General features: G+C 43.5%; 1 protein-coding gene and 1 pseudogene across 5 annotated transcripts in view; one reads left to right on the plus strand and one right to left on the minus strand.

The window, feature by feature from the left end:
- MCF2L2 (MCF.2 cell line derived transforming sequence-like 2) overlaps positions 1-12,575 on the plus strand; it is a 644,468-nt gene that overhangs the window by 522,252 nt on the left and 109,641 nt on the right. For 3 of the 5 annotated variants that reach the window (XM_075340557.1, XM_075340558.1, XM_075340559.1), the window contains exon 26: positions 6,093-6,190. In XM_075340557.1, the coding sequence (XP_075196672.1) occupies positions 6,093-6,190 (98 nt within the window). Of the gene's footprint in view, positions 1-6,092; positions 6,191-11,536; positions 11,633-12,575 lie in introns of all 5 variants that reach the window. The other 2 variants (XM_075340561.1, XM_075340556.1) reach the window with 1 other exon arrangement.
- LOC142295819 (RNA-binding protein FXR1-like) lies at positions 508-3,980 on the minus strand (annotated as a pseudogene).

Below are 12,575 nucleotides of genomic sequence, written 5' to 3' on the forward strand. Positions count from 1 at the left end.
ACAGTCCGTTTCACTTGCAGTACGCCCACACAGGTTCGGATACAAATCCTCCCTAGAAGTATCCACATGGAGTTCTCAACAGCCTCCACACTCTGAACCCAGTCAGGATAAGCAAATTTTCTCTCACAGAGAGAAGGTCAGGTCAGGTCAATTGAGCCCTCGCTCTCTCAGAGGTTTCTTCTGAAGGTATCACCACCTCGACACACTGACCTGGTCAGGAAAAGCAAATCCTCTCTCAGTGGTTCCTTTCAGAGGCATAACAGCCTCCACACACTGACCATGTTTCAAACAAACAGACCCCATTCTAAAATATGAGACACACCCATGGGTGGAGGTATGTAGTTGCAAGACATGCCCTAATGAGTCTTGTAGTACTACATGGACCAGAGGCACCATCTTACATACACTCCCCCTTTTCCTAAAGCTGCAGGGCTTGGCACCTTTCACTAGCCAACCAGAAAGTCTTCTTTCTCGACTGTGAGCTTCAGCCCCTGAAACTTTGTCTGTTCATGTTACCAAACCCTTTTTAGTAACTGATGCAATCTCCGATTCAGTAATTCTATCTAATAAGTAAGTTCCTTTGTCAGACCTCCCACTCTGTGACTGCCCCCAACGCTTAGTGCAGTAGTGAGATTCACTTACACTCGAATTTACTGTTTGGTATGACTTTGGGTTATCAAATATGCTATAGCGTTTACTGTCTGGGTCCTTCAGCATCGATCTGACAGAAGATTTGCCATTTCTTGATCCTCCTTTTGCCGATCTACTATGGCCTCTTCTTCCAAGGCATTTTCATCTGTCTCTGTCGGTGAATTTTCCTCTAGCCATCCTCAGTTAGAGACCAGTCACTCCATTCATCCTTTCTTTCAGAGTCTGTTTCAGAGGGCTTAGATAGCTCAGAATTTGTACCATAGCCTAAAGCTGGTGTCACACATAACGACGACGACAACGACGTCGCTGCTACGTCACCATTTTCTGTGACGTTGCAGCGACGTCCCGTCGCTGTCGCTGTGTGTGACATCCAGCAACGACCTGGCCCCTGCTGTGAGGTCGCCGGTCGTTGCTGAATGTCCAGCTTCATTTTTTGGTCGTCACTCTCCCGCTGTGACACACACATCGCTGTGTGTGACAGCGAGAGAGCGACGAAATGAAGCGATCAGGAGCCGGCACTGGCAGCTGCGGTAAGCTGTAACCAGCGTAAACATCGGGTAACCAAGGGAAGACCTTTCCCTGGTTACCCGATGTTTACGCTGGTTACCAGCCTCCGCTCTTGCTGCCAGTGCCGGCTCCTGCACTGTGACATGTGGCTGCAGTATGCATCGGGTAATTAACCCGATGTATACTGTAGCAATGAGAGCAAGGAGCCAGCGCTAAGCAGTGCGCGCGGCTCCCTGCTCTCTGCACTGTGACATGTAGCTGCAGCACACATCGGGTTAATTAACCCGATGTGTGCTGCAGGAGAGCAAGGAGCCAGCGCTAAGCGCGGCTCCCTGCTCTCTGAACTGTGACATGTAGCTGCAGCACACATCGGGTTAATTAACCTGATGTGTGCTGCAGGAGAGCAAGGAGCCAGCGCTAAGCGCGGCTCCCTGCTCTCTGAACATGTAGCACAGCGACCTTATGATCGCTGCTTCTGCTGTGTTTGACAGCTAAGCAGCGATCATAACAGCGACTTACAAGGTCGCTGTTACGTCACCGAAAATGGTGACGTAACAGCGACGTCGTTGTCGCTGTCGTTTAGTGTGACACCAGCTTAATGTGTAATTGGATCCTCTATGACCTTGGCTCCCTCCACTGTATGGTCGGCTTCAACAGACAAACAAGGCAATATGCTTATCAGGTGGATCACACTTGTCTTTTTTCGGGCCCTGACCTAACTGAGGTTGCCAATTCATATCACCTTGACAAAGTTGTTTCTTAATCTTCAGTCTTTCCAGTCTTAACTGCTCTACTTCTTACAGGTACGCAATATGATATTCTAGAAGAATCCATACATTTTCAATACCTTCCCTCGTTCATGCAATGACAAATAAAATCATACCATCTCCACGGGGTATTTTGGCTTCATTATGACTCCTAATTCTCACACTTACAACTCTGTTTTTTTCCATAAACTCCAAGATGACTTCCATTCTTCCCAATAATTTTCCTGGTAAGATTTCTGAGCACTTGGATGAAATCTTCCACAAATTCCAATAAACTCTAAGATTTCTTTACTGCTTCTGCACTCTCTCTATCAATTTGAAACATTCATATATACTCTTCGAATTTCATAGCTGTGACACCCGGAATTTCGATGGCTTGCTGAATGTTATTTACTAGTGTACGTATGACGAGCCCTATTAAATCTTTTTTAACTACAGCCGTTTCCTAATACACTGCGGTCAACTACTTCAGAAGCAATAAGCATTTGGCGGCTTCTTCCTTCCGTGACATAAGCATCAGCTTTGTGCGAATACTTCGTAAGTGCATGTCGTTCAGGATACTTACCTACTTAAAGGCCCCGTCACACTAAGCAACATCGCTAGCAACATCGCTGCTAACGAACAACTTTTGTGACGTTGCTAGCGATGTTGCTGTGTGTGACATCCAGCAACAACCTGGCTCCTGCTGTGGGGTCGTTGGTTGTTGCTGAATGTCCTGGGCCATTTTTTAGTTGTTGCTGTCCCGCTGTGAAGCACAGATCGCTGTGTGTGACAGCGAGACAGCAACAACTAAATGTGCAGGCAGCAGGAGCCGGCTTCTGCGGAGGCTGGTAACCAATGTAAACATCGGGTAACCAAGAAGCCCTGTCCTTGGTTACCCGAGATTTACCTTTGTTACCAGCCTCAGCCGCTCTCCCTGTCAGTGCCGGCTCCTGCTCTGTGCACATGTAGCTGCAGGACACATCGGGTTATTTAACCCGATGTGTGCTGTAGCTAGGAGAGCAAGGAGCCAGCGCTAAGCATTGTGCGCTGCTCCCTGCTCTGTGCACATGTAGCTGCAGCACACATCGGGTAATTAACCGATGTGTGCTGTAACTAGGAGAGCAAGGAGCCAGCGCTCAGTGTGCGCTGCTCCCTGCTCTCTGCACGTGTAGCTGGTCACTGGTTGCTGGTGAGCTCACCAGCAACTCGTGTAGCGACGCTCCAGCGATCCCTGCCAGGTCAGGTTGCTGGTGGGATCGCTGGAGCGTCGCAGTGTGACATCTCACCAGCAACCTCCTAGCAACTTACCAGCGATCCCTATCGTTGTTGGGATCGCTGGTAAGTTGCTTAGTGTGACTGGACCTTTACTGTGGTCTCATTTGCAGACAGTATAACAAGTTGATTAGTCTCTGAGGTAAAGTACACGCTACATGCTCCAACAACGTTTTAAAATTTTTCATGCATCGTCTCACTGGCACAGGCTTCTCTCAAGTCTCTAGGGACATTTATGATGAGTCTCTTGTAGAAAACTCCATGAGAGCCACGCAGCTCCACCAACACATCCTTCATGTTGGAACCCCAACGGGCTACAGGGTGGATTTCTTCTCCTTCACTGTTGTTGGACAGGTCATTAGAGCTGTCAAAGCCATCTTTTACCACCTCTTGCATTCTGCTATTTCCTCGCACCTTCCTCTTTTGGTCCTTAGATTTGGAATTTTCTTCTGTTTCTTCCAAAGGCTCTAACTTGTGAGTTGCAGTCTCCTCAGGTTTAGCTGTAGCTTCAGAGTCTTTGGGTTTATCGACAACCTTGACCTCTGTTTTTTCAAACTAGTGGGCAAAGTCAATCTCTATGTTTTCAGTTTCGTCCTTATCAGCAGATTCAGTCAAGCTCTCAGCTAATGATGAGACTTCTGGTTCAGCCTTCACGTCTTCAGTGGCTCTTTCCACTTCTGCAGCTTCAGCTTTCCCTTGGGTTCCTGCAGTGTCACATTCAGCTTTCTCTTGGGTCTCTGCAGCTTTACCTTTAATTCCCTTTGGGTTCTCCGAAACGTCAGAGGTTTTCTCACACCCCATTACTTCCGCTTCCTAAGTCTCAGGTTCTCTGATCAGATTCTCTGGGGTCTTCACAATTTGCTTTTTCATATATCTCCTCCTTTCCTGCCAGGGTGCCGTGACCCCTCAAAAAGGCACTCTTTCCATTCCAGAGTTTTGGTGCCGCTTCCACTGTCAGCTACCCCAGAACTGGGAGGATCAGTAGTCTACTCACGATGACCTTTGTGGATTTTTTCTCCACCAGGGCTCTCAAGGATTCTTTCTCCTCAACTGACAGATCATCTGTTCTATGCTCAAAAATTGTAGTAGACACCAGCACTGCTTCATCGGCTGGCTCCTTGCCTGAAATTTCATTCAGCTGATTTCTGTCATTACTATGTGATTTCCAGCTTCTTTTTCTAGTGCAGTATATTGTTCTCTGCCTCTAAACCAGCAGTTGTGCCTTGCAACGGGACTTCCTCAGCAAGGTACTCAACTTTCATTGCACACTCAGAGGGTGTAGCTTGTCCTGCCTCTCTGTGCCTGTTGCATCTCTGGCATCGGGGGAGGATTTGCCTTTTTTTCTCAGCTTCTATTTACTGCAGCTTCCTTCCACTTCATTAGAGTCACAGTCTAAAGTGCAGTCATTGTCACTTCCTCCGGTATGCTGAGACAATAAGTCCCTGCTCAACCCAGTGTTAGCCCCCTCTTCAGCAACTAGCCCTTTTCCAATGGTAATACCATCGGTTACCTCTTTACCAGTTCGATCGCTAAGTTGGGCAGACCCACATTGTCTTCAGACACTCCTAACTCAGGACTGTCAAACTTAGGAGGTGCTAGTTCCTGCTCATTATCCACCAACACATCAGTAGGAACTCCTTCAGCCCTCGCTGTGGTGGGGCTTCTTTAGGGTCATTCCAACTTTTATGTGAGCGACCAGATACGTCCTCCTTTTCCCACAACTCCCTGAATAATACAAAGGCTCAGCCAATTCTAATTAGATAGTCCAGAACTACCCCAACTTCATGGATCTCAATACCCTTGGAAGTCTCAATGACCACTCTGGACACGGGATATTCTTTAACATCCCCATGACTACAGCTGACTTCAATCTTCCTTCCGGAAATCAGGTGGACATTGAATGTGGCCCTGACTATGGTCACAAAGCTCCCAGAGTCTAACTGACCAGTCAAATGTTCTCCATTCATCTCCATGGAACACACTTGTGGTCCCTTGTCGGATTGGTAGTCTACACTAAAGGCCGGAAATGTGTAGAATGAACACTGTCGTCTGCGGCTACAATCAATCTACTTGTTGATCAGAGAATATTGGGCTGCTATATGGCCTGAATCATGACACTTCATGCAGATTATGTCTTCCCCTGAGTCATTCGGCACTACCACAGTCCCCACTTTGGACTTTCAATGCTCTGCCCCCTCCTGGGTAACTGCAGCCTTTTTGGAACCCCAGGACTAAGAGCCTAAGTTCTGTTGCTCTCTTAAAGGACTCTTTACCACCAGCCTGATCATTTTATCAGCATCTCTGGGATCTCCCTGAACAACTGGCCTCAACAGGGATTGCGCAAACTGGTCCATTACCACCATATCAAGATGCTCTGTCAGCGACTCCAGTCACTGTCACAGCTCCTGCTGCCATCGCTGGCTCTACAGGAACCTCCGCCTGCCAGTCCCCTTTTGCTGCACACTGACCTGCACCAGCTGCCTCCACAGCTCCTAATATAATAATATTGCACGCCCCAATTTTCAGTTTATTATTTTTTATAAAAGTTTAAAATAAGCAATCAATTTTGTTCAACTTCACAATTGTGTCCCACTTGTTGTTGATTCTTCACCATCAAATTTAAAAATTTTTATGTTTATGTTTGAAGCTTGAAATGTGGGAAAATGTTTAAAAATTCAAAGGGGTTGAATACTTTTGTAAGGCACTGTACTGTTTAAAGGAATAGTAGGTCTCAGTTTAACTTAATAGTGTTGGCTTTGTTATTTTTTTTCTGCTTGGACCAACAGATTTTTGTACTCAATACGTTTCTTACATTTAGGAAATTTCACTGTATTCGTGGAGAATTTTTATTTACGTAGTTCATGAAAATAATATTTGATAGATTTATTGTCCATTTCTTCTTTTTTGAAAAAGGCCAAATAAAACATCATTAAACAATCAAAACAAGGCAGAATCAGCCAGCAATAATAACAAGAACAGAACATCAAGTCCAGTTGGAAGACAAACTAAAGGTAACTTCATTATATAGTATTTTGGTTGACAAAAGGATAGAAGATGCTCATCACAGGACACCACGTAGCCATAGAGCTTATAAGATAAGGGAGCGGAAAAGTAGAGAAAAGGGATGTGAATTAAAATATAACTTTTATTGTTAATATATTAAAAATAAGAATAAATTGCTTGTGCTAATTAAATGTTAAATTTAAAGAGTCCGAAACACTCCAAATGTTACTGGTAGTCTCAGTATAGTATAGTATTATAGAGGATATAGTAATAAAGTCCATCTATGTCACCAATATCCGTTTTAAAAAATCGGGGGTCAGATTAATTTTCTTATTAAAGTAAATAAACCATTCAATAATTATAGACAGAATAATTCCCAAACAACTAGTAAATAGAAAAATTCATTAAAAATACTGACAGCAAAGTTTTGTCAGGAATGGGTTAAAGCAAGGCTATATTACATGTTTCAACCAGTAATGTTACATTGAATAGGTTTGCTAACACAGTATCAATTGGTCACTTTTTTGAATAAGGAGACAGGTATTTCAAAGTAAGCAAATAAAGATGAAAGACACTGCTGTATTTTGGATTAAAGGAATTCTATTCTTTGTCATTCATTAAGTCCCACACATGTATCTTATTAGTGCACCAACAGTACATGAATGAGTCATCCACAGAGTCAAAATTATCAGCTGTTAAAGGAAATCTGTCAGCAGGTTTTTTCTACCTCATCTGAGAGCAGCATGATGCGGGCAAGGAGATTCTGAATCCAATGATGTATCACTTAGATTACTGGGTGCAGTTGTTCTGATACAATCTGAATTTTTAGCTTTAGTCATGTAGCAGTGCCCAGAGAGCTGTCCCGCCCACACCAGGCTCTCAATCAAAATTGTACATTGACAGTGAGGTGTCAATCAATGGAGGGGGTGTATCGGACTGCTCTAGTCCTGTAATAAGGGTCCTGCTGCTTAAACAAACAGCAAATAAACAAAATATCAGACTTACGAAACAAGCATGCCTGAACTTTCTCTGTTAGGTTGAAATCTTGATAATTAAAAACTCCTTTTCTTCTTTTATTGAGTAATACTGTATATAAAACAAGATATAGTACGTTGACGTGTTACAGCATTCAGCCTTTATCGTAGCATCTGTTATGATTAAGGCTTAACGCCAGAACATGTCGCTGTACTATCCTGCTCCCTTGTATGTTGTTTTAAACATGATTCAATAAAGGAAGAAAAGGAATTTTAATAATCAAGATTTCAACCTATTATTTATTTTGGATTTCACAGCAGACAGATGGTTGAAAATCTGGTCTTATATGCAGATCATATGGACATTTCGCGGTGACCGTTTTCTGTACATTTACATAGCAAAAACCTGCTGACAGATTCCCTTTAAGGCGACTAGATAAATACACAAGATTCTGTTCATTTATGTGTATTGTGCTGGGATATCAGGAATCACTGAGGTGTAGCTACTGCCAGTCAAACAGATGATAATGGGTAACATGTCAGCGATCTGATAATGCAGAGTCTGTGTTCTGCCATCAGGTTTGAGGGATTATTGTAACAGCACTAATGACAAGTGCTGCTGAATGGATACAGTGTAATGAAGACAGTGCTCTTTAGATTCTACAAACGCTCTATGAAAGTGTAGTGATTCCTCACCGCTGCTGCAGGTGCTGAGGGCTGGATGAGGTCGGCGTTAGTGATGGGCGAACCCAAACTGTAAAGTTCGAGGTCTGTACCGGATACATAGTGTTCGTGCACACGATCCTGAACACAAGCTTTCTGGGAAGCTCATTTTACAGTTTGGGTCCAGTTCAAGTCCAGGTGCTGTAAAAAAAGCACATTATTAAAAAACATTATGATTATACTTACTGCTCCTGCGACTCTTCAGACTCTGTCTCCCGGTCGATTCTGCTTCTGGGTCCGATCATTAACTTCTGGAAGTATTCACTGCACTACTCGTGACTCGGCAGTCTTTGGCTGTTTTCATCAATGTTTTTGGTGACGTCAGGGTTCACCCGAGTCCATGAGCTATGGAATCGATTGAACTTTGACTGTCACTGTACGAGTCTCGCATCAGTATCACCCGACATGGCGCACACTCTGCTGACAGAAGTGGATCAGCTGCATATATTTCCATGCAGTTGAGGCAGGAGTCATACGCAAGTGGAATCTTACCCACACTGTCAGCCTGTGAAGCAGAGATGACATAGCTCTCCCTGCTTCTCGCTCTTTTTAGACGCTTGTCTGCACAGAGTAATGAAGCAGAGCCGCCCCTGGAAATGGCGCATTGTTTCTTAGTGTCATTTCCATGCGCTTTACTCAGCTCATCCTGCGGCCCTGATGGTGGTGGCACACTGGGTAATAAAGGGGTTAATACCAGCTTTGTATTCTCAGCTGGTATAAAGCCCAAAATTCATGGTGTCATGCCAAATTAGACATGACCACCATGAATTTCTAGTAAACAACAAAAAACACAACAAATAGAAACATTTTTTGTTAGAAATAAAACAAAAACATTTGGACACTCCATCTTTATTATAAAAAACTCCTTAGTCCAACGTAGTCCACAGGGAGAACCATGTCAGCTCTGCTTCATCGCTCTGTGCAGACAAGCATCTCTATAGAGCGAGAAGCAGGGAGAACCATGTCAGCTCTGCTGCATTGCTCTGTACAGAGCAAGAAGCAGGCTGACACTGAGGGTATGATTCCACTTGTGTATGACCCCTGCAAGTCTCGGATCAGTATCACCTAGCACAGCGCACACTCTCCTGACAGGAGCGCCTCAGCTGCATGGAAATACATGCAGCCGACTCGCTCCTGTCAGGAGAGTGTGCGCCGTGCTGGGTAATACGAGACTTGCACAGTGATAGTCAAAGTTCAATCGAGTCCATGGCTCATGGCCTCGAGTGAACCCTGACGCTACCAAGAACACGGCCGAAAACAGCCGAAGACTGCAGAGTGACGAGCAGTGCAGTGAATACCACCAGAAGTTAATGATCAGACCCGGGAGACAGAATCTGCAGGACGCATCGCAGGAACGGTAAGTATAATGACAATGTTTATTATTAACTATATTCTTTATTTTAAAGCCCCCCCCACCCCATCCCATAACTGTAAAGTACAAGTTTGGGATTTGGACGCAAGTTCGCATTATCTCAGAATCCGAACTCAAACTTTATAAAAAGCTTGGACGAGTCTCACGAACATTAGGGGGTTTGCCCATCACTAGTCGGCGTTCCCAGTAGCTGTGTATACTCCAAGAGAGAGCAGTGCAGTGTTATCACACCCCTATCAGCTGATTTTTAACGCAAAAACAGTTTCCTTCATAGCGGCATCCTGGCCGGTCACACTACAGGAAACCAGCTCCATTCTATCTCTTAGAGATATGCCATCACTTAGTTGGGGCAGAGGTTCCTTCCAAAGGCATAAAAGCATTGGGACAGTGATATTTGGGTGCCAGATAGCACCGGACTAGTTTAGAGGCCTTTTGGAGTCATGCTTGAACAGGTCTGAGCCGTTTTGGTGGCCTAATTGGTACCGACTCAGTTTTAAACAGCTGATTTTAATGTATTGGTTCGTTGGTGAACATTTTTGAAATTCATAACTACATTGTAAAAAATTGTTATTGCGAGTGAAAAAGTTCAATTATTCTTATTTGATTTATTCTGCTCTGTGGTTTTGGACACCAGTTACAATAGAACAATGGTTGGTGGTAAATATGAGGCATGCAAGAACTCAATGATCAGCTAAAGCTTATATAAGTGAAGAGAATGGCACAATGGAATATAATATCCTTATGTGCGGTAAATATTAATTGCTCCTGTCAAATTTTTATTATAGTGTTATGTATTTGTGAACCCTACAAAGAACACAAGGTTACCTCTTGCTGGAAATACGGAGTTAAAGGGAATCTGCCAGTAAGAGCTACCCTTCTAAGCCATCTATACACGCATGCAGGTCATAGAAAGTTGCATAAATTGATACCTTGTTATCTGTGTTCTTATGTCTTATTTTAGAGTAATATTCATTTTTCTTATTATGTAAAAGCGTTGTTACGATTCATTTTCAGGACACAGATCTCCCCGAAAATCTACCTCAAGACATTATTTTATATGAAAGGGGGTCTTACCAGTGTGAGACATGTAATGACTGACAGTCTGCTCTTCTGATCTACATGCCTCACAATGGTAACGCCCCCTTTTATATGAAATATGCTCTGCAGGCAGACTCTCCGGGAGAAGTGTGTCTGGCCCATAGATCTTAACAGCTCATTTACATTATAAGAAAAATATAGATTTCTCTGAATAAAACATCATATTGCAGATATCAAGGTATCATTTTATTCAACTTTCTATGCCTTATGTTCCCAAACAGACGGCTTAGGTGGGTTGATCCTACTGAGTAAGTAATCAATTACCAAAGAAGTTTGGTAATGGTAGAATGTATGCATAGAGTTATAAGAAGGTTTTATACTCTTCAGGAGCTGAACATATAGAGGACTTGGACAAGATGACATATGATGCTCTTCTTGGATCTAATTATACAGCTTATATATAGAAATAAAATAGCCAGACACATATAGTATAATCTTTCACTGGTATATCAGTGTGCGATATGATACAGTGATCAGTCTATAAGGAGGCCAGGGAAAATTATGTGTACTGGATATTTTGCCTTTATCTGGACCAAATGGGGTTAAAGGTTCCCTTTTTTTATTACAATCTATTTAACAAATTACAGTAATTCTAGTTTAAAGAATGAACTTCGTACTGAGTGATATTTCATGTGAATGTCCTTATCATTTCTTTCTTGATAGCATATGCCCTTTTAATTTCCCTATCTCTTATGCAGCATAGTTCCATTACGGTAGATACTGAAGCACTGTACCGAGTTTGAGAAATAAATATCATGCCAAGTTCTTCCCAAGGAGGGAACTCACAATCAGTTTCAGGCACACTGGAGTCTTTTTCACAAAAATACATGAACTTATCTGTATGTTTTTCTGTGTGAATGGAAAGCCATGTACATGGAGGAAACCCACACAAACACAAGTATAATATATAGACACGACACAGTAGGGTCCCAACATGCAACGATGCTCCTCTGTGCTTTTGTCCTGACTTTGGGAGGTGCTTTTAGGATTTCATTTCTTCCAATCACATTTAGGTAGAGGTAATAACTAACTGAATTAATATGGTTTGTTGTAACAAATTCTTGATGTAGACGCTGAATAAAACAGGAGGCCATCACCATCCAACCTTTCCTATGTGTGCTTGCTGGTTATCCTAACTAACCTCACTCCCCTCCAGCTTTACCGCTTTCCCTCTCCCTCTTTCCTAGCTGATAATCCTGCCAGTCATAACCTTGAGCGCTCAGCGCTTGCTAGAAAGAGGTTCACATTGCAGGGCCTTTCGAACCGCAGAGCTCCACCCAAAGGTAACCTGAGCTATTTCCACTTTGTGGTGTCTTGTCTCCATGAGCTCATGAACTTCTTCCATCAGAATTCACCTTTCATCTTCTTGTCTCATCACCGTTTATGTCCAACTCACTAATACTGTACATAGTATAGATCCCTTAGTTTAGCCGGTATATTTTTTTGAGTATGTTTATGACTCCACTTTTATCCACAGCACAGTCATCTGTTCCTATTTCATGGGGTCAATATCTGTGATTGGATATAAATATGAGCCCTATAAGAACGCAAGTAGGAGGGAAAAAATGTGCAAAGCACTGCTTACCATATATAGAGTCCCGGCGATGATTTCCCAAGCGGGTCCGTTCAGTGTGGAGTAACCACGTGTGAGCGTTCAGTATATAGCGAGGTGCTATGCGCCTACTGAATCTTCACTAAGTCCGTGAGGCTAGCGGAAAAAAGCTGATAATTTGCCAGCGGTGCTTATGCCATAGTACAGCAAGTCCATCAAAAGAAAAAGAATGGCAGCACTCTGCGGTGTCACTTAATTTTTAATGCTTCATGCAGACACGTGAGACAAACACAGGGGAGCAGAGGGAGGAGAGCACGAGGACGACGGTACCGTTTCGCACTTCTAGGGGTGCTTTCACGGACCCATGAAAGCACCCCTAGAGGTGCGAAACGGTACCGTCGTTCTCGTGCTCTCCTCCCTCTGCTCCCGTGTTTGTCTCACCTGTCTGCATGAAGCATTAAAAATTAAGTGACACCGCAGAGTGCTGCCATTCTTTTTCTTTTGATGAGCCCTATAAGGCCAGTGTCAGACTAAGGTGCCAAGGGCTCACCCATAACATCAACTCTGGAGCCCACTGTTCAGCTAAATGCAAATCTGATGTTTCCCCCAATCAGAAAGTTATATATTAATAATGATCTGGGCAGTTTAATTGAATGATGAGATGCTGCTTCTGT

The sequence above is a fragment of the Anomaloglossus baeobatrachus genome, chromosome 3 (assembly GCF_048569485.1).
Source record: "Anomaloglossus baeobatrachus isolate aAnoBae1 chromosome 3, aAnoBae1.hap1, whole genome shotgun sequence".
In the NCBI taxonomy this organism is placed as follows: domain Eukaryota; kingdom Metazoa; phylum Chordata; class Amphibia; order Anura; family Aromobatidae; genus Anomaloglossus; species Anomaloglossus baeobatrachus.